At 32.5% G+C, this 22,840-nt stretch overlaps 4 protein-coding genes across 4 annotated transcripts; 2 read left to right on the forward strand and 2 right to left on the reverse strand.

The window, feature by feature from the left end:
- The first annotated feature begins 99 nt into the window (after window positions 1-99).
- LOC105766530 (acidic endochitinase) lies at window positions 100-996 on the forward strand. Its single transcript, XM_012586016.2, has one exon. It carries the CDS (start codon window positions 100-102, stop codon window positions 994-996), a length of 897 nt encoding a protein of 298 aa, XP_012441470.1.
- A 3,088-nt stretch (window positions 997-4,084) lies between these two features.
- Window positions 4,085-9,442, forward strand: LOC105766533 (3-deoxy-manno-octulosonate cytidylyltransferase, mitochondrial). The gene is made up of 8 exons (XM_012586018.2): window positions 4,085-4,455; window positions 5,228-5,273; window positions 5,748-5,834; window positions 5,922-6,046; window positions 6,175-6,314; window positions 6,420-6,471; window positions 6,553-6,663; window positions 9,244-9,442. The coding sequence occupies exons 1-8, from the start codon at window positions 4,219-4,221 to the stop codon at window positions 9,334-9,336; spliced, it is 891 nt and encodes a 296-aa protein (XP_012441472.1). The 5' UTR covers window positions 4,085-4,218; the 3' UTR covers window positions 9,337-9,442.
- Window positions 9,443-14,007: 4,565 nt separating this feature from the next.
- On the reverse strand, window positions 14,008-15,246 carry LOC128032021 (receptor-like protein EIX2). The gene has a single exon (XM_052630280.1). It carries the CDS (start codon window positions 15,228-15,230, stop codon window positions 14,181-14,183), a length of 1,050 nt encoding a protein of 349 aa, XP_052486240.1. The 5' UTR covers window positions 15,231-15,246; the 3' UTR covers window positions 14,008-14,180.
- On the reverse strand, window positions 15,242-17,682 carry LOC128041137 (receptor-like protein EIX1). Its single transcript, XM_052630482.1, has 3 exons — window positions 17,545-17,682; window positions 15,339-16,847; window positions 15,242-15,271 (listed from the first exon to the last, which is right to left on the reverse strand). The coding sequence occupies exons 1-3, from the start codon at window positions 17,680-17,682 to the stop codon at window positions 15,242-15,244; spliced, it is 1,677 nt and encodes a 558-aa protein (XP_052486442.1).
- Window positions 17,683-22,840: the final 5,158 nt, after the last annotated feature.

The following is a 22,840-nucleotide window of genomic DNA, read 5'->3' on the forward strand; positions in this document are numbered from 1 at the left end:
AATATCTTATTTGGTTTCTTATAAGCATTTTCACCTATAAAAGGATGATTTGATGAACACTTTAAGCATACAAAACGATTCCAACACTAGCAAAGAAAGATGGCTATTAAGTCTGCAATCTTGCTTGCATTTGCCACCTCAGTGATTCTGGTGCTAGTTACCAGTATAGATGCTGGTGACATCGCAATCTACTGGGGTCAGAACAGTGACGAGGGCACATTGGCGGAGACATGTGCGACTCGTAACTATGACTTTGTGAACTTAGCATTCCTTCCAACGTTTGGCAATGGCCAGACTCCAATGATCAACCTTGCTGGTCATTGTGATCCGTATAGCAATGGATGCACTAATTTAAGCTCAGACATCAAATCATGTCAAGCACAAGGGATTAAAGTAATACTTTCACTAGGAGGAGGAGCAGGGAGCTATTACCTTGCCTCATCCGACGATGCTAGACATGTTGCGACCTACTTGTGGAACAATTTCTTGGGCGGACAATCGGCCTCTAGACCTTTCGGTGATGCCATTTTAGACGGAATTGATTTCGATATTGAAGGCGGAACGAACCAACACTGGGATGATCTTGCGAAGTATCTCTCTGGGTATAGCCAACGCAGCAAGAAAGTATACTTGACGGCAGCCCCACAGTGTCCATTCCCTGATGCTTGGGTTGGGGGTGCCCTTAAAACGGGCCTTTTTGACTATGTCTGGGTACAATTCTATAACAATCCTCAATGCCAATACACAGATGGTGATATTACAAACCTTGAACAAGCATGGAAGCAATGGACTACCGATGTTCCGGCTACCAAAATTTTCTTAGGACTCCCGGCATCACCTGAGGCAGCTGGTAGCGGATTTATCCCTGTATCCGATCTTACTTCTCAAGTACTCCCTGCCATCAAAGGTTCTGTCATGTATGGAGGCGTGATGCTATGGTCTAAGTACTATGATGATCAAACTGGATACAGTTCTGCCATTAGAAATGATGTCTAAGAAGAGTTTCTATCTGTTATATTTGTATTGATATCTATGTTTAACCATGTTGTTAAGGTAATGGAAGTATGTATGCGAGATGTTTGAGCTTCGAATTGAAATTACTTAACTTTTAATACAAGGATTGTACATCATGTTGGATCATCATGTTCCAAATGCCCAAGTATGTGCTGCTGCTACATCTTATTTTGCTTGAAGAATGCATATTTTACACTCATATCTGATATACATTCAAACAGGGGTAAAGGGATATGATTCTCCAAGTACTCCAAGAGCACTCCAAATTCATGGATAAACTTTTTAAGAAAATGATCTTATAGGTGTTAGACAAATATCATATTTGACACCGACATCCAACCCCTTAAACTTCTACATTCTTTGGTGGAGCAAACCATGTCCATGATGGTGTTGAATCCACCAATTCTAAAGTCTTACACCTAAAAAGCAAACTAAATTTGTATATATGGAAGTATTATCGAATCCATCAGGAAATAGATAAAATAGAATTAAAATATGTTGTGATAAATTTGCAACAACAAACACATTAGTTCGCAAGTCTTTGTAAGCACCTAATTTATGTCATGTAAAATTAAGCTCTACAACGTCACGTTTGTACCAAACCTGTCAAGACACCATAATAAAATTTGTTTCAGCTAAAGCATCTTACTGACTTGTCTAAATTATCACTAGATCTTTTAAGGTGAAAAAAGATGATAACCAAAACACCCCACCTTAATTACTCAATTAGTCACAACTTTAGATGAATTCTAGTTTATTATGATCAATGAAGTAAGTTAATTGCTTAAAATGTCAAGTCCATTTTTCGATATAATGATAGATGAAAACTCAAGCACCTCGTCCTAGATGTTGGTCGTGCGAAATATTGTTCTACATATGCCCTATATGAAATTGTCGACTTCCTTTACGTCTTTTGAACCCTCGAACTCTTTTGGCTTTGAGATTCCCACGTGATGCCCTGGTACACCAAGCACACCACCCAAGGCTTTAACTCTCAGAGCTTCCCCTTGAGCTCCATGATTTCGCTACGCAATGCCTCTACCAAAGCCACCAAGGCTTTGTTCTGTCAAGCTAAGTCACCTGTAATCTTGACAGCGCCATCCATACGGCAATCGATAGTCTCCAATCAAGTCTCCATATCCTAGTGCTTCGAAACTACTTTCTTGTCCTTTCGTGACATCCCACACTCGACCCGGTTGTCAAATCCAAATATGAGATCACACATTCATTATCGAAGCAACTTAGACTATTATCCATCGTTCCATAAGAAATTAGATTTAATTCTAAAAATCTTACATAATATTTGAAAATAGCTAGTTAAACTAAATTTTAAGACTTAAAATCATGTTGGAATCATTTAAAATTGGTTTTTAGGTGTTCAGAGATATTCAAGATCCAATGCAAAACTCAAGAGGTCAAAAGGGTTTAAAATGGTACAGGGACCTATGTCAGAAACTATGGTATCAATACAAGCCCTTAGTTGCACCGATACAAGTCCCCTATATTGTAGCTTTTTACATTCTGACTTGTTTCGATACAACTGACCCCTTATACCCACAAAAAGTGTCTGAACTAAAAAATTACCTTAAAATTCACCTATTTTAACCCTAAACATTACCAAATCAAATCCATGACTCATGGTACTCAAAATTCATGTTTTAATTAAACACCATTGAAACTCACTTAATCATATGCAAACAATATGACACTAACTTTGATCACAAGTTACTGATGTCCAACATTAATATTGACTTACTTGGCATGCAAGCAACTCATGTTTCGTAGCATAATTTTATATAAAGATCATGCATACCAACATAACCATATAATCATACCATCACAGACACATATATGCATAACTAGATTACAAATCCACTAATATCATCAAAAGAGACTCCGAACTAATATTGGTTCTAGGTACATGCCAACTCAAAAATAACATTTGAAAGTTTATACTAACTTTGTTTAGTTGAAATAGAGTCCTGAATGTTGTCAACTTCCTCTAATCCTTGAGACCTAAATGTCACCTGCATACAAAAATATACGAATCCACACACTAAACAAAAGAACTCAATGATACTAACATAATTTGAAAACAAAGCATAATCAAATTAAGTATATAAATTTTCATAAAATCATATATGAAACAAAGTATATATATGTCAAAGGTATCATTGTCTCGTGATCTTTGCTAAATGCTTTCCTATAAAGTTTATATTCGGGTTGAGTCTCTTCTATATCACAATAAACCTTCAAAGTTTTAGAATACTACATGTAAAATCACAGCTTGATGTAATTCATTATACCATACAAAACATATTCACATTTGCATTCATATCTCATTTTACCAATCGAAACCATTGATTCATTTTATAATATTATTGGCCCGTAAAGCTTTATTCGTTTCATTTGTTTTTGTATTCATTTGATGTATTCAGGTACAAGATACTCATTCACACATCAACTTTTATAATCAATCATACAAAACTTATTCTGTGGCCCCTATTAATCGAACACAAACTCAAAATAGATACATAGATCAATCTACCATTACACTAATATAAACTACACCCAGTGCAGCATCGATACATTTGAATTACTATACGCTTTGCGCCTCATCAGTATAAATTAAAGTAATGTGTGTCTAGCACCTTATCGGTACATCCGAAACAATGTGTTCTGCATCTCATCTATATAAACTATAAAAATCTCCATATAACTAATTTTATAATCTATCTAAAACATTTCATAACATTTCATAATAGTTTCATTACATTATCATTCTTTCATTTATTATTTCAAGCATTCCAATACGTTTTCATCATAACAAATTATGAACTCATAAGCACATATTCATTACATTTCTAAGTTATTTATATATATTTGAACTTTAATAGAGATAAATTATAAAAATTGAGGATTATATTAGATAAAAAAAATTTCGATTAATTAAAAAAATTGACTAAAAATGAAATGGACTTGGATGCTTTTGGTGTATATTAAAGTGATTGGCCCTTGATGTGATTAGCTGTGGTGTCCATATTAATGGGATAAAACGTCATTACTCCTTAAATTACATTACCTTGTTCCCGCAAAGTCGCCTTCCAAGACAGTGAAACACACAATTCAACTCTGTCTCCAGATCTCTCTGTCTCCCCCTTCTCTTTCTCTCTGAAACCAAATAAAAATAAATTCGTGAACACCATGTCAGTCTGCTCTTCTTCTTCTTCTTCTTCTTCTTCTTCTTCAACAGGTAAAGCTTGGATAGTTCACAGTATTTTAGCTGGCACAGCAATTGCGGTAGCCATTGGTGCCCGTGCCTATCTGGGTCGGGCTAGGAAGTTTCGGACACGGGTCGTGGGAATTATACCCGCCAGATATGCATCTTCTCGGTTCGAAGGCAAGCCTTTGGTTCATATCCTTGGGAAACCCATGATCCAGGTACCCTTTTGGCTAAAGCCCTTGGATTTTTTCAGTTTCTTTGTTGCAACGATTGGGGATTGTGGTTTTCTAGGGAATTTGGTTTGGGTTTTCTTTTAATGTAATTCAGGAGAGTAAAGTGTTTCTTTTTTTTTTAAATTTCTAATACTAAAATTTGGACCAAAATATTAGACAAAAAGCAAAAGATCCAATTTTTTTTATCTGCAAGCATGTTATAGTTGTTCAACGAAGCATTGTAATTAATATTTAGTAAGAACAAGAGGATCAATATTCTGCAAGTAGGAGAATGAATACTACAGATTATGCATTTGTTATCTACAGGGCTTTAGATTTCTTTGTGATCTTGTATAGGTTGATGAATATCTGAGATGGAAGATTATCTATCATTTGGTTTAAGTTGAACCATATTTGAACATGGAAATTCCGGTTTGTTTGATAACAATGGATCTTGAGATATTGGTCTGGATAAAGATCTGGGTTTCATTTCACCTGTGAGATGGACTTTATAGGTTGAAAATTAGTTTCTATTGATTGAAGTATCTGTTTGCTTGTGTCCAAAGCCATGCCATGTATATGCCTGCATTTAACTTCGGTGAAGTTTAAACATGATCACCAGCTTTTCCTCCCTAGATTATGAAGAAGAAAACTTGTCAAAAACTTCGTTTTCAGAAATCAGTTTTTATTGCCGAATTTTAAGCACTTCTTGTCTTGCTTCTCAAAATTTGACCATATTACATGTTTGTGTCTTGACATTTCTCTTGGTCTTAAATAGAGGACATGGGAGAGGTCAAAACTGGCGACCACACTGGACCATCTAGGTACGTTTGCTGCATGGTTCCCTTTCAATTTTGCTCATATCCAAGTATGTGCTTAAATAATTTGAGTTTTTTATTCACATTAATGTCTATGGGCTAGAGTTGTTCATATTGCACGCTGGACAACTGGATGATATAATCCAAAAGAGTGAATTTAGGTTCAGAGTGAACTTAGGTTCAAGCAGTGATTGATGACCGTAATTTCATCTTGGTTCTGTCTTGTTTATCACGCATCGTATTGGCAATGGAATCATGCAGTATCCTTTACCTATGTGATTTATACTTTAGGATTAGTGTTATAAACAAAATGTGGGAGCATAAAAAATAGGGATGTAATAATGGTTGCCTCTGATCTTCAGGATGGATAGTTTAGCGTTTTGTCTGAAATTTTTACGTCCTCTTAACTTTTTTGTATCTGAATTTCCTTTTTCATTCGGAGCATTTTATGGTGTTGACATATTCATTTTTCGGATGCAGTTGTGGCAACAGATGATGAAAAGATAGCAGCATGCTGTCGAGGATTTGGTGCTGATGTGATCATGACATCAGAGTCTTGTCAAAATGGTGGGGCCATGATTATCGCCATATTGCTAATTTTTCATTTATACTTGGTTAGCTGAATTCGTGGATCCATTCTTTGGCACATTACAGGCACCGAAAGATGTAATGAAGCTCTTGAAAAGCTAGAGAAGAAGTATGACATTGTTGTGAATATTCAGGGAGATGAACCTCTTATTGAACCTGAGATAATAGATGGAATTGTTAAAGCTCTGCAGGTTTGTTATTCTAAGTTCTGTAAATTAGCATCTGCAGCTCTTTTTTTTTTTTATTTCAATGATATAACTTGTTCCTTGTACAAGTGCTTATCGTTTCATGTGGTGTCAAAATGGTCTTTGTGCTGCAGGCAGCACCAGATGCAGTGTTTAGCACTGCTGTGACTTCTTTGAAACCAGAAGATGCTTTTGATCCAAATAGAGTGAAATGTGTGGTTGATAATCGCGGTTATGCTATTTATTTTTCTAGAGGACTAATACCATTTAACAAGTAAGATTATACATTTATATGTGCACGTCTGTGTGTATTTTAGTTGTGACATCTTTTGTTTTAATTGCATTTGCGCTAATGTATTTGTGGATCAATTTGATGTAGATCTGCGAAAGTCAATCCACAGTTCCCTTACATGCTTCATCTTGGAATTCAGGTATTAAGAAGCAATTTTTTATACTTTAAAATTAAAATTAATTGTTTCTTCTGTTATTAGTACTGATTTATGTCCAAACAGAGCTATGATTCAAAGTTTCTGCAAATATATCCGAAGCTTCAGCCTACACCACTGCAACTAGAAGAGGATCTGGAACAGCTTAAGGTCCTTGAGAATGGCTATAAGATGAAGGTATGGCAAGAATCTTATACTACTGTTTAATCCTTTTCCTGGTCATATAAAATTATAGAAACCACGGATGCTGCTTTGCTGCATGTAATTTTTGTGTTCTTTACCACATTTGGACCATCATTTTCACTTTATCACGCTTGAGATAATGTGTTATGTGCTGTTAAAACTTCAAAATTCACTTGTCTTTATCCCATAATTTCAGTTAACACCAATATAACCAGGTAATATACTCAGAACATAAAAATGAACCAAGGTTCTAGGCTAAATCTTTGGTTATGTCAACTATATCTATAATGGAGCTGTCCTCACACGGCAGATGAATGGATGCCTAAAATGACCTTAGTTCCATCAAATATAATAGTGTGGGGTGAGTTAATAATGCAAACGAATCGGAAGTCAGAACCCCTCTCATTATTTCTTTTGGTACAAAGGAGTCTATTCTAGTGATAAAGGAAAGGGATTGATGTGGTTTTGAGGATATCAATAGAATTAGGGCCGAACAGACAAGGAAGAAAGAGGTTGAAACTCTAGAAATTGTATGGTTATAAAAACCTCTAGTTTCTTTCTGTTAATTCAAGAAAATAATAAGAATAATACTGTTGGTTTTAAAGCTTACAACTTATTTATATAGGCTTTCTTTCTTGCAAGTAAAGTTACTAGGCTTTCTTGCAAGGCCTAGATTTAAACCCTTAATAATCCTAGCACTTAATAAATAAAACTAAAATAATAAAATATTATAAGATAATTGAAAGCTCCTATGAGAAAACTTTCACCACTTTAGCATACATTTTTTGACCAGCCCTTTGCATCACTCCTTGCACCATCCAAGAACTTTGACTAGCTGTTTTGCCTAACCATTTCACCAAAAGTCCATTATATAGATTACCCCTTCTAGACCTAGCTTTTTTGACATTGTCCACATCTTCAATAACCACTTTTTTGCCTTGGGAAGTTGCAGCATCTTATCTGAAATTTCATCATCATCATCTATGGTGATGTTATTTTCAGCAGTATTTGTTGCCAAAACAATTTTTTTGCTTCTTAGGTGGAGCATGGTTAAACTTTTCTTCTTGATTAACGGTGAGCAGGGAACAATGTAGAGGAAAAATTAGAAAGCTTGCTAAGATTTCCTTTAAAGTTGTTTGCTTTTAATCTTGTCACGGAGCTTAGAAGTGTCCTCCCAAACTATGAGGAATACAAGAATAGTTCTATCAGCTTCATAATGGGAAATATGTTCAATTTTGACCCCCTGCAAACCCAAATCACTCTGTGAACCTGACTAAGTTCTAGTGAATGTCTTGTAGATACACTGTAGTTCAGAATCAATGCCAATATCCTTTGCTTCAAAAATAAGAAACTTCCCCGAACCAGATTCCATGAACTTGGGTGAAGCAATAACAACACTTTCACTGTTGAAGTGTTGCTTGAACCTGTTAGAACCGGATTTTCTCTCCAACTGATCGGCTTTACCATCATGATATTTTTTACCTTAAAAGTAACTTATGTTGTTTCAAACCATCCAACAAGACTTACAGCATACCTACTTCTCTTAGGACTTTGTTGTATTGCTGATCAAATGATAGGAACCTTACTAAAATTGAAAGGAGGGTGAGCTTTAACTGACGTAACTGGTTGATGTAATAGGCAACATAGAGACGACATTTCTTGTTTAGGAGCGCAATTCACTACTTTTGCAGTATATTCAAGGATTTTCAAGATTATCTCTTGCAACAAAGAAGGAAATCCAGCCATGTTTATGGCCAAGAGAGGAACAGTCTTTATTTGCTGACCTAACTTGTAGTTTCCAAGATGACTTGAAAATATATTAAACGATCTATTTGAAACTTCTGGCTGCAGATCCCTGCTCTTTGCCTTGAGAAAAATGTCCTGCAACATCTGGCAGCTTCAACGTCTTTATTTTGTTATTTTCCTGTTCCCAAATTTCATCACCAAGACTATCTAGTAAATAATTTTCGAATTCTACCATGGCAACTGACATTGGAGTGAGAATACTTGGATCTTTTGTCATCAACAGGACTTGTTTGAGCTAGGTTAGCAAGAACATCGAGTAGCCTTCTCAAAGTGTGTGAGACATGTTCAAAAGAAGGGTCCTCTTTTCCTATGAAATCCATTTCCCCTAAATCATCCAAAACATTAACACTATAGGAATCACTAGCTTTGTCAGCTTTATGTCTCAAATAAATAACTTCAATACATGGAAGTGATAGCCATGGGCATCATGTTTATGTTCCCTAGATTGAGACCACCAGCCTCTGGTCTATATCACAACCCCGCCCGTTTAAGTAACAAGTCCATGATACCGACAATGTAGGAAAGGTCCCTAGAATCCAGATTAAAATCTTCGAAGCAAGTAAAAGAACTTTGAATGCACAATGTCAAAATGTGGTTTACATACCTCACTCATGATCCGCATAAATTACATTAACACTTGTTTAAAAACAGTAGTATTTGTATTTTATGCCTGTTCAGAAATTTTACATAACTCAATTGGATATTGTGCACGAACTTTAAAAAGAAAAAAAAAAGGGATTAATTCACCAAGTGTTGAATATTGTGCAGGTGATAAAGGTTGAGCATGAGGCTCATGGAGTTGACACACCTGAAGATGTGGAGAAGATTGAATCATTAATGCGTGAGAGAAACTTGTCTTAACAACTTCTTTGTGGAATAGGAAGGTTATACATTTTTCTACTATCTTTATTAATGTAAGATTTGAGAATTTAAATTAATCAAATGTTTTCTGATAAATCTTAAATAATGCTAGGGTGATTTTTCTTCAAAAAAAAAAAAATACCTTACTTTTATTGGGTTAAATGTTAATTTGCATTTATTTATTGTTAATTATGAATAAATTTTTATAAAATTAAATTCTTGTTTATTTCACGAATTCATATTCAAATTTTATTCATATTCAGTTTTTATATGATTGAAAATGTTAAATTTGGAAGAAAATCATCACAACCCTTTTCTTGATATATATTTATTTATTTTTAATTATTTTTGTTGAGTTCATTTCACTTAATTCATAATTAACTTTAGGAGTTTTAGTATTTGTGTAAACACTAATGAAAAAATATCATATGATTTCATAATTATCACTGGTAGTCATGTTTGTTTAGTTTCTTTTATTATTATTATTATTATTATTATTATTATTATCTTTTAAATTATATTTTTATACCATTGTTGTATAAAATAGAAGTTGGAATAAGCAACCTTCAAATTATATATTTTTGGTTAGATATTTAAATTTATTTTTTGTCAAAAACAATCTAAACTATAATTTCATAACTATTATGACCTATACTATTATATTTGTTAGAAAAATTCTTTCAACTAATTAAAAGTTGATACTGTTATAAAATAAATAGACAGAGAGAAAACAAAGAGAATAAGAGAGTAATGAGATAGCGTATTTTATTGATAAATCGAATATTTACAATGTTCTTTTTAAATCTATATTTATAGACATAAGAAGTGTAAATAAAGTAGATATCTAATTCAAATAACAATTAGAATTTAAAGTACATCAAAACTTATCTTAATTATGATGGGCATTTACTTAACAAAATATTCATAACACTCCCCCTTAGATGGCAATTGATAGATATTATGCCTCGTTAAAACCTTACTAAGATAAAAACCCTGTGAGAAAAAAAATTCCTAATGAAGAAAAAATAGTACACATATCTATAATACGCATAATATGTTGCCTTATTAAAAACTTTACCAGGAAAATTCAATAAGACAAATCCTCGGTTAAGCGAAAAAGAGTACAACACATATTTAATCTCCCTCATGAAAACATCACATACTTTCTCATATTCTATATATTCAATCTTGAATACAAGTTTTCAAATGACTATTCAATGTATTGCTAAGTATTTATATCATCATTTTTTAAAGTCATGAGTGAAGGAAAATTTTAGAAAATATATGTTGATCTCTTTTAGAGTTTCAACAATAATCATAGCAAACTTTAATAATGATTATTCTATAAAACACAAATAGATATTTTGGATCATTTTATTATTTTCCTTCAACTACTATTCACTTAGTCAAATTTATCACATATGTTCAAATTATTTCAATTCATATAAATGAACAATTTCCGAGAATTTCAATATGCCTCTAGCATTCTAAATCCTTCAAGGATTTTAACATAAACTTTACTATATAGTGACTCATAAAAGGTTGTAACAACAACCATTAAACACAAATTAAATCTTTTATGAACGCCAATATAATAATATATCTAAAGGTTATTGTATTCACCACAAAAGAATATTATATTTTTTCATAATTAATGTTAGGACTTAGAGAAAACTTCATATTTTTATTCCACTTTTGCAAAACTACTTCATTTGTTCCCTCACGGCTTTATACCTTGGATATTTGAACTATTAGTCCAAAACTCTACGAATTTAATTATACTTGAGTTGCGTCTTTCTATTTTGAACAATCTACTCCATATCTATATTTCTCAATAGATTTATTCAAGATTCTCCTTTTATTTCATTATTTCAACAATAATATTGCATGCAAAATTATTGGCGACCACTTTATTATGATTCGACATTTTTAGAATTGACATAACTTATCAAGATCTTATATTTTCACTATTTTAATCTTCAATTTTAAGTACATAGAGTTTTTTTAGAGTTTTACTTATTAGTTATGTCTTGAGACTCTTTTGGAGCACCTGTTTTTACTATATAACAATCTAGATTTATTACTTTCTTTTATGAGAATTTTCATATTTGGAACTTGTAATAAGTTATCATTGTTGAATTTTGATTCAAATTACTCTCCTCCTAACTCATTACAAGTGATTATTTCTCTCCCCCTAACGTCGGAAAAACTATCGAATCAAAATAGTAATCATAGATCATGTCATAATTGAATATCCAATATATTAAAAACATATAATAATACAAGGAGACTCGTAATTAATATATATTCCTAGCTTTCTTTGAGAAATCGCTCATCTTTGTGTGTTGTGGTGGAGCAATTGGAATATACGCACATACAAAAGTTTAAAGATGAGAAATATTTAGCTCTTGACTAAAACCAATTGTAATGGGAGTATTTATAACTTATTGCCTTAATGCGTACAACACGTAAATCAACAATCTTGTCTTAATGCCTAGACGTTATGGCCAAATCTGGAGTTGCTACATAGAATGATTGTCAATTTAATTTTCGCATATTTTGAAAACCAACAGAAACTCTTAAAAATCCCGGTTTATTCGAAAACATATCTTCTTTAACCATTTTATTGAAAACGTTGTTTGTTTACATTTTCTAAAAACTTATGGTTTTGCAGCGGAACTCTTTAAAAGTTAAATTTTTGAAAACACAATTTGATATTTGAAACCTCTGGTTTTTGCAGAAAATAGTCGTTATTGATGAATCATTTAAACAGTATACTACGGAAACGATAAATAATGCCAAAAACCCCAAACAATCCAAAAAGTCCAAAATTTAACAGAACACTTAAATTCCAAATTAAAATTATTAAAATAAATGCAAAACTTATATAATCGAATTCCTGTCGTACTGACTCATCTAAAGTTTGAGGATTACTTGAAAATATCAGTCAAACAGAAAGTGAGTTTTCGAAACTCAGTGTATAACGAATAACTTTAAACAGTTAATGCATAACAGACATATTTAACAAAAATAGAATCATATTAGAGTGATATAGATACAAACATATAATCCTAGCCCTATCTGCTACACACCAACTCTGGCTATCCCAACACACCATGTGGGGAATGAAACACCTAGACGAATATTTGCAGCTGCGCTACCAAACAATTAGGCGAATTATCACCTTTTACGGAACACTTCCTCCACGTATTAAAACTCATCCCAGAAACAAATATAATTAGAACAAAAATCATACATGCTATAGTTTACATGCGTGACATATCAAATACAAATCACATACATAACATTTTTTCAACTAAAATAAATAAACATAATTTAACTGAAATATGAGTCGTACTTAACATATAGTTATACATTTTTCTACTATCTTTATTAATGCAGGATTTGAGAATTTAATTTAATCAAATATTTTATGATAAATCTTAAATAATGTTTGGTTGACTGTTTAGATTTTTCTTAAAAAAGTTACCTTACTTTTATTGGACTAAAGTTTTTTATTACTGTACTTTTTGGGGTTAAATGTAGGTATGATAAGTTGGGTTGTGGATTTGGATATACTCAATCCAAATTTACTATCTGTATTTTTAAAACTAAATGTAGAGATGATAATTTAGATTGCTTCCAACAAGGTTTATACCAAAAACTTACATATACAATAGTTAATATTTACCTTAAATATTGATTATACTTTACACAAATTAATCAATGTTATATATAAAGCATAATAATATTTTTAAAATTAATTATAATAAACTTTTAACATATTATTCTCTTAAATTTTATTTAGTTGATCTCGACTTATATTCTTTTATGCTTCGTAAACCTAAACAAACAATAAGATGGTATCATTGAAATCCTTACATTTGTGTTTATTCATTTATTATTTGATCAACTTTAAATTATTTAATTAAACGTAAAATAAATAATATTTATACCATTAAAATAAATATTATACTTAATATGAATTTATTTTATAATATGAGATATAATTATATTTAGTACATATTAATTACAAAAATAGTATTCATGTATGTTTAACTACGTATAATATATCACTTGTTATATATAAGTAAATATAGCATGCGTAACAAATATTATACAATTATGATATTATAAGGTACTTCCTTTTATTAATGATATGCAACGTGAATCTTAAACATGGAACTAATTTTATGGTAAATTATATTACATAAATTAACATTATATACTAGGATATTATAACGTACATTTTTATATTAATGATAGGTAACCTTAAATCTTAACTGTACAATTAACTTTATGGTAGATTATAATATATATACAATTAGCATGGGTTAAGTAATTAAGCTGTTTCGATTGTTATGGAACTTTGAATTTGTTTGAAATTCTTATGTTGATATTGTTGTGGAATTGTTATGTTCGATTTGTTTAGATGTTGAAGATAGGAAGAATGGTATAGTTTAGGTTGTGGGTTAAGCATAAAAATAAATTAAGAAGATTTGAATATTTTATGGAAACCATGGTTATAATTTTGATATATTTTTTCCAATCAATATATTTTTCCTTTTATTAGCTAAGGAATGTTTTTGTTTGGATAAAATTACTTTTGATAGAAAAGAAATATACAAATCAAATATAAGATAGAAGAAAATCAAAGAAAGGCATCACAAATTTCTAAATATATAGAAATTAGAAATCATCAAAAAGACAAACATGTATTACTTTATAAACTTTTTTATTAAGATTTTCTCAGGTGCAGGAAATATCACCTTCAGTTGCTGTTCTAATCAGACCTGAAAGGCAATCATATAGAACTTTGTTAAGAAGTGAAGAAAGTAAATCTATTACCTTGTGCAACTTGTTGAAAGAGCTTTGGTTCTCCTCACTAACCTTGCTTTCAGCAGAACAAATGAAACGTAAACCCAATCCTTTGCATTATCCAGGTAACGATAATATGAATGCCTCCATGAACGCTTGAAGAACACAACACTGCAAAACCCCCAGAAACCCACAGCAAATCCAAGTCCCATGCCAGTGTAAAACCATTTCATGACCACATCAGAATCTTCTTCACCTCCTACTGCAGGTTTGCTAGGAGGTGGTTCCACGATTGAGCAATTCGGTGAAACAGGAGAACCACAAAGTCCTCTATTATGGGAAAATGATGAAGGATCAAAGCTCTGTAGTTGAGTGCTGGTTGGAATTTTTCCAGACAAGTCATTATAAGACAAGTCCAAGGTACTTAGAAATGTTAATTCAGACAAGCTCGTTGGGATATTTCCTGAAAACTTGTTTCCTGACAGGTCAAGCACCTCTAGTTGTCTTAGATGCCCAATCTTTTGAGGAATTTTTCCGGTCAAAAAGTTTCTTGACAAGTTCAATGCAACCAGTTCTTGAAGACAATTTAATTCTTCAGGGATCTCTCCTGTTAATTTGTTACAAGAGAGATCAATGGCTAGTAGCAGTCCAAGTTGTGGATAGCATTGCTTTGTTCCCTTCCATGTAAACAATGCCTCGTCAACATACCTAAACCGAATGAAAGATACAAAAATCCCTTCATCTGAGAGGTGATGCTCAATCCTTCGATCTAAACTCACTTTTTCTGCCATGGAAGTGAAATTATTGATGCATGGTGGTATGATATCAGAGATTTTATTTACAGAGAGGTCCAAAATTTGTAAATATTTCAATCCACAAAGTTGATGGGGAATCCTTCCCCTGAATTGGTTCCTTTGAAGGCTAAGAAAAACTAACCGTGAAAGACTTTGGCCGATCCACATAGGTACTTCTCCTGACAATTCATTATCACTCAAGTCCAAAAATTTTAACTTGGTACAATTCTGTATAGATGAAGGTAATTCTCCTGAGAATTTATTACCGCGTAAACTGAGCATTTGAAGAGGAGTCAGAAATCCCAAGGAGCTTGGAAGTGAGCCTGTGAAACTATTATCAGCCAAATTCAAAGCTGTTAAAGACCATAATCTTTTAAAACAATCAGGAACCAGTCCAGAAAATAGATTATTTGAGAGATCAAGCAATTCCAAAAGTTCGGCTGTAATATTGCAAATTCGAGATACTGAACCAGTAAACTTATTTCTCGAAAGGTTAATGCTCTCCAGGAAGAGTGAGGAAAAACTTGGCAATGGTCCTGAGAAATTATTAGAGCTTAGATCTAGATATCTTACGGGGATAGATTTATTTAGAAAAGTACCACTGATTTGATTGAAAGACATGTTTATGAAATCTAATCCGTATAATGAGTCCCGAAACCAGTAGGGAAGAGAATCCGAAATTCCTGAAGCAGAAATATCAAGGTATTCCAAACCCGGACGGACGTCCATTTGAGTCCGTAGCCAATCTGGGAAACGAGGCCCTAACTTGCAAGAGCAAAGCTTTATTTGACTCAATTGAAAAGGAGGAATCCATCCTGTGTTGAATTTTAAAGTCAAAGAAGTGTAGGATAAATCCAAGACCTGTAAATTGGTGAAATTTGAGAAATGAGCTTCGGAAATCACATCACCATCAAAAGAATTCCCTGCAAGCCGCAAGACATGCAGGTTGGAAAGTTGTCCAAAGCTTTTGCTTATGGATCCATTTAAAAGGTTGTACCCAAGATCTAGAACGCTAAAATCTGGTAGTTTTCCGATTTCATTCAACCCAGAATCGCCCCTAACTTGATTCTCAGCTAGAACCAAAAGATTATCACTCAGATAAAGTTCTTGAATAGCCTTCATGTTCCCAAAAGCTTCTGGAATTGGACCTTTCAACTGGTTACTTGAGAGGTCAAGTGAAACAAGGTTGCTGCTAACGTTAAACAACCATGGATATATGGCAGAAGAAGGGAGATTATTATCAGAGAGATCGAGATAGGTGAGAGATGTAGAAGAGTTGGCAAGGGAAAGTGATGAAGAAGATATGCTTGGAAGATCACAATGTCTTAGACTTAGTTTTTGGAGCAAAGGAAGGTGGGTAATGACTTGAGACCAATCATTGGCATTGCTCAGGTTAGTGAAACTGAGATCAACCTCTTTCAAACGTGAAAGATGGGAAAGCCACTCAAGTTTTCCAACATTTAAAGCTCTACCGTTGCCACCCAAACTGAGAGTCTCCAACATTGAAAGATTTCCAAGTTGAGAAGGAATTGGACCTCTAAAATTAGCATTAGAGAGATCCAGTAATTTCAATTTTTCCAGAGAACCAAAAAACTCTGGGATGAGACTTCCATTAAAATCATTACTACTGAAATTTAAAGAAGTCAAATGATGTAGTTTAAGCAGTGAAGGGCTAACTGTACCTGCTACAACCAGAGATTGGTCGCTAAAATCGAGCATTTCAACGTATCCTGTAAAGCTGTTGCAATAAACGCCATCCCAAAGACAGCACTCCTCCTCACTTATCCATGAAGAAAGGGCGTCGTAGCCTGTAGAATACATAGCTTGAAGGCTGTACTTAAATTCAAGTAGCGCTCTTCTCACACTCTCGTTGCACTGGCTAGCATCGGTGCATTTCTCCTGAAGAAGAAGACAGGATATTGCAAAAAATAAAACAAGTTTATGAGACCTCATACTTGACATCGGAATCATGAAATATGAAGCAAGAGCAAATGAGATTGTGTTTTGTTGTTGTAATTCTGAATGCTAATAGCTGAGGAAAGGCCTCTTTATAAAGACCCAGCTTGACTGGAATATGAGCATTCATACTATATGGATGTATTTAATTATTTAAGATTGTTTCACATGAAGCAAGAAAATAAGAAAAGTAATTGTAGCAAATCAATTATGGGTATTGATACTATTATCTCTCTAATTGAGGATTAGGCCTGTTTTGCTTTCATTCTTTTTTTTTTATATTCTTTAATCAATGAGTTTTTTTCTGAAACTACATCGATGGGAAATTTTAAAATAATATAAAAATTAGTAAAAGTTAATTTTTTAATAATAAAACCAATATGAAGAATACTTAAACAATTAGCATCAGCTATGCAGCTAAAAACAAACTCCAACAACAAAGCCAATTCAGATATATAAAATTAGTACATAAACTTATTCATTTCTGTAAGACTGACTTTTTTATCCCAAATTGATATATCTCAACTTTTTTGCTAACATAGTACTACTGACCAATTGTGCGCCACCACATGACGCTCCTCTTGTATCTTTATTCCTTTTTTATTTTATTTTATATTTTTCTTTCTTTTTCTGGGTTTACTTCTACACTTCCATCTTTTTTCTTTCTTTCTTTTGCTAACCGCCCTTTCAATTTTCCCTCACTTTCTCGGTATCTAGCACCACCATCAATCAACCCCACATCTCTTAAAGCCTTTTTGTTTTCCTCCTCCGCCACCATCAACTAATCCCCACCTCTTAAATTTTAACTTCATATCTGTTATATTGATTTAATTTTTCAGTTTATCTTATAATTTAATGTGGGATGATGAGTTTACCATACAAGACATGAGCTTTTACAATACTATTCCGTTGATGAATAATTTCTATTTATATGTTGATGTTAGATAAAATCCAAGCTTGACCCGAAGTGTAATATATTTTTTACACTCATAAACTCATTTCTTTTGAAAAAATTATATATATTTATATAATTCTTTTTTGTACAGAATGGTTTTTAGAATGAACTGGGAACATTATTTGAACTAGAAAATCAAAAGCTTTTGAAAGTTATCAGTGACGGACACGGTGGAGACCAGAGACTAATGAAGGAGAAGAAGGCCAAAAATTTAAATAATGCACATATGTTGTTCAGGGAAATTATTTCACAATATTTTTATATACCAATAACAAAAGTTGATAAAGAACTTAACGTAGGGTTAACATTACTGAAAAAGGTGTAGGAAACTTGGATTACGTCTTAATAGTTTACAAACCTTAATTCAACTATTATTTTTTCTCATATTTTCTCAGGAAATAAAGAGAAAATTGAAAAACAGAAAAAAATTGAATGCGAAAATCAATTAACAATTAAATGTTTTAATGATTTAACTTTTTTATATATCTCTGATAATTCAAAATAATCGATAGGATTTTTTTATTAAAAATGTAAAAATGGTAAGTATTTAAGAACGAATTATCATTAAATGGAAAATGATTTCAATTAATTCTATTTTATTAATTTCAACATTATGGTATGTTTGAATTTTTATTTTTAAAAATAAAATAAAATATTTAAAATTAAAATAAAGGTATAAAATAATTATTTTCCATAATTTAAAATTTATATTAATCAAACAATCTAATTATTAACATAATAATAAAATATTTTAAAGATATGTAAAATTTATATGATAAAAAAATTAATTATCATTACGTCACTTATTGCTTTTGATGAGTAACTTGACTTTGTAAAAAATTAATTTTACTTATTTAATAATTCAAATATTATAATAAAAATTTCAAATCATAACTGAAGTATTTTAATATATTCAATATGAAATATATTGTAAAACATGAAATATAATTTTACTTCATCTAATTAAAGGAAAGCAACATTACACAAATTAATAATTAATTAACATAATTAAAATATATCAATTGTTTTAATAATTGAAATATGGTACTAATAAAAATTTCTCATAGTTTTCAAAGCATTTGTGAAAACTAGAAAAAAAAAAAGGGATATAACGTTAGGCTGGATCTTGAGGTATTATAAAATCTTGTTTTAGAATTCTAGATTTTAACTAGTAAAACGTGAGTTTCGACAATATTAACTTGGCAAATCTCTTCCAAGTTTTTAGAAAATAATTCTCGTTGAAGATATTTTTTTATAAAAAACACTTAAGTGATTACTTTACTTTGCAACTGAAAATTTTAAATTGTTAACTTTGAAAATTGTGGTTTTAGTTTGTGAAAACACGTAATTTACAATTAAGCAATGCTAATTATATCAAAAAGTCAAACGAAATAAAACAAAACCGAAAAACAAGTCCAAAAGTACCAATAGTCCAAAAAGTCCATAATAGACAATAAATCTCTTAAAAACCGTTTTATTATTGAAAATCCGATCCGAGCTCCTGCATGTCGTCTAATCCTAAGTTTATTGATTACCTAAGAAAATAAAAATATATGGTAAGCTAATAAAGCTCAGTGTGCAACTTAGCCCATACTTATAGATTAGATTGCAAACAATCATACATAAATCATGGATCGAATAAATACAAAACATGATATATCTTGCGATGCAACAAGACAGACATATCAGATACAGATGGCATGGCAGATCATGTGATGCAACATATTACACATATCAGATATAGATATTGTAACATCTCATAAACTAGGTTAGAAGAAATTGAGTTTTGAAACCAAAAGTGGTCATCCCTCGATTTTGAGTTTAGATTTTGGAAGTTTTCTATAGGTGAATTGACTTGGTTCAGTGGTTAAGTGTTCTGGTTATGTATGTAAGATTTTAGGTTCAAATCTCATCTCTTGAAATTTTGATACTTTTGATTAAACTCTATTTTTGGACATGTGGGTTATAAATTAAATTCATTCAATTGATAATAAAAATGAGTCTACTAGTTCAATGGTTAAGCTTCTGTTTATCCTCTGGCCTTGTGTTTGAATCCCCATAAAAGCAATAGGGAACGTTTTATTTTTCAATTACTTGGCATGGTAGTTATTTTTAGTTGAGTAATTAAACTTCCAAAACCCTCCTGGGCACTTAGTTTTTCCCATTTCTGTTTCCTTTTTTTCCCCGTTATTTCTTCAATTTTTCTTTGTTATGATTTCTTTTATTCAAACTTCCTTTCTTTTTGCTATTTTACATTACAATTTCTATTATGTTTTGCATTGTTCTGTACTATTCTATCCTGTTCTACTCTATTTTGAATTCTTTATTTTGCTCTGTTCAGTTTTGTTCTGCTATGCTACCATTGTTCAAATCTCTATGATACTCTAGAACTGTTTCGTACTGGTTATACAACTGTTCTTAAGTTCTCCGCATTTTCATGAATTATATGTTACAATATGTTTATTTGTATTTGAGTTTGGTTATGCGCGATGCTTGTAGCTCATCTTTTGTTTTATCTTTTTCTGTGCAGGTAAACATCTGACTTAAGATCGGACGACTTATTGGTGCTCGGGTTGTTTTTACACTGATGTAAATATGATTTGATCTTTTGGAATTGTAATATGTTTTTGAACTTGTTCTGGTTTTGGCTAATTTCATCAGTAACTGATAATCTCTAACACAGAGTTACAGAATCACCTAAATCAATTGAAATGAATTTTTGATTTTCAAAGTTAAAACTCTAAAAATATTTCTGCTACAAATCAAGTAAAGTTTTGGATGGTTTCTGAATACTCAACGAAATCAATTTTCAGTACGTTGGTGTAACCCTTCTAGATTCAACTTAAACTTCTAGGTGGAGTTTTGGGCGTTACAGATACAGATCTTAGCCCCATCTACTACACACCATCTTCATCCATCTCTATACACTAATTAGGGTAATAAATACCTATCCAACCCCACACACTAAATAAGTGATCATGTGTCACTATACAGAATTTGCAGACAAGGCAGCCAGAAATAATACGGTAGATGGAGCAAATCATTAAACTGCCAACACTTCATCCATCACATAATTATCCCACCCCAATGCACATGCTAAAACATAATACATACTCAGACGCACACAAATGAATCATGCTTTAACAGATTTCTTAAATTCACAGATCAAACGCAATATTTACACTATAGACATGCTTTCGGATGTTACACATACAATATCAATACTTTAGATTTCATATATCAGAGTCCTACATAACACATAACAGACCCTAATAATTAGCTAACCTCGAAACACACTTTAAATATGACCATAATTGAATTTATTGAAAATGGGTCCACACGGCCTACTTGGCCCAGCCCATGTAGCCCACACGATTGTGTGGCGTCAATAATAAACCTTTCGGCTTCAGGCCGTTCACATACTTTCAGGATTGAAGTTACACACCTTATTGTTTTTTGAATTGTTGTCACAACAGTAGCACCAAAGTCTGTAGACAATAATCACCACACAAACGATTAATCACATTGCACAATATTTGAATCAAAATCTTTGGTCCAACCTAGATTGGAGCATTAGATCAAATGAATGACTCTAACGAAACAACCACTAAACTAAGTTATTCAGACACTTACCCAATGCTAAGTCAATTCCTAAAACACTTCTAATTGTCGTAGAAGTACTTGTCGTACGATTTTCACCTAAATAGATTTGAAACGATTAAACCGAAACTCCACACCAACTCACATACTTCATATAATAACACTTAAATGAATATGAATAGAAAATACTTAATAACCAAACGTCGCACTAAACCAATATACCCTAATCACGCACAACCCACACACAGGGAAACAAAATAGAACGATGGCAACAAATCAACAAGGGTGATAATCGGAATTAGGAGAAGAAACAGATAATTGCAGAAGTAGAACGACATGAGAGACTTTGTCGCAACAAAATGGGGAAAGAGGGGAAGTGGGAGAGATGGACGACAATTAGTGGGAAGATTTTTAGGATTTTTTTATAATTTCAAAAAGAATAATTCTAACAAAAATCCTATCTAATCTAAATAGTAACCTGTTAGAGTATTATGAGGAAGTCAGGCAGTTGTCAGTTAGTAAGCAGTTAGTTGCAGTCAGTTGTTAAGGAAGTTACAGCAGTTGGTTAATTAGTTATTTCAGTTGTGACTACTGTATAAATACATACACTGATAGCTCTTCGAAAGATAAGAAAGATATACAAAATTTTCAGTATTCTTCTCATTTTAGTTTAACATGGTATCAGACGTTAGTTTTTTCCTGGGTTAAGTGTTTCTGTCGTCTGCATGGATCCCTCATTGAGCCCTTCTGCTGCTCACTCTGCTGTTCCCACGATGGCTTCTCACCCATCGGCTGGTATTATTGATAGCAAGTTCTTTGCTACCAAGAAGGTTAGTATACTTCTTGACGATTCCAGCTATCTTTTGTGGCGTCAGCAAATTCTTTTTGCTGTAAAAGCCTATAAACTGCAAAGGTTTCTGGATTTACATACCATTCCACCACCCTCGACGGTTCTTGATGATAATGGGGTGCCTCAGGAGAATGTTGATTTTGAAAGATTTGAACAGCAGGATAGTGCAATTGCTTCTTGGCTGTTGACATCGGTTAGTCCGACAGTTTTGCCTCATCTTATTGGATTAGATACAAGTGCACAGATATGGAATGCTATTGTATCTTTTTATGGAAGCAAGTCTACTTCGCGGCTAATGTTCTACCGTCGCGCTTTGCACTCACAACGTAAAGGTGATCTCTCCATGCGAGAATTTTTAATGAAGGTCAAAGGCTTTTGTGATAACTTGGCTGGTTGTGGGGAAATCATTAGCGAACATGAGCATATCACCGCGATCTTAAACGGGCTACCAGCTGAGTATGAATCGATTGTATCTATAATTGTAGCCAGCCCAACGTTGTACAGCCTTTAGAGTGTAATGACTATGTTGGT

The sequence above is a fragment of the Gossypium raimondii genome, chromosome 5 (assembly GCF_025698545.1).
Source record: "Gossypium raimondii isolate GPD5lz chromosome 5, ASM2569854v1, whole genome shotgun sequence".
NCBI classification, from domain to species: Eukaryota; Viridiplantae; Streptophyta; class Magnoliopsida; order Malvales; family Malvaceae; genus Gossypium; species Gossypium raimondii.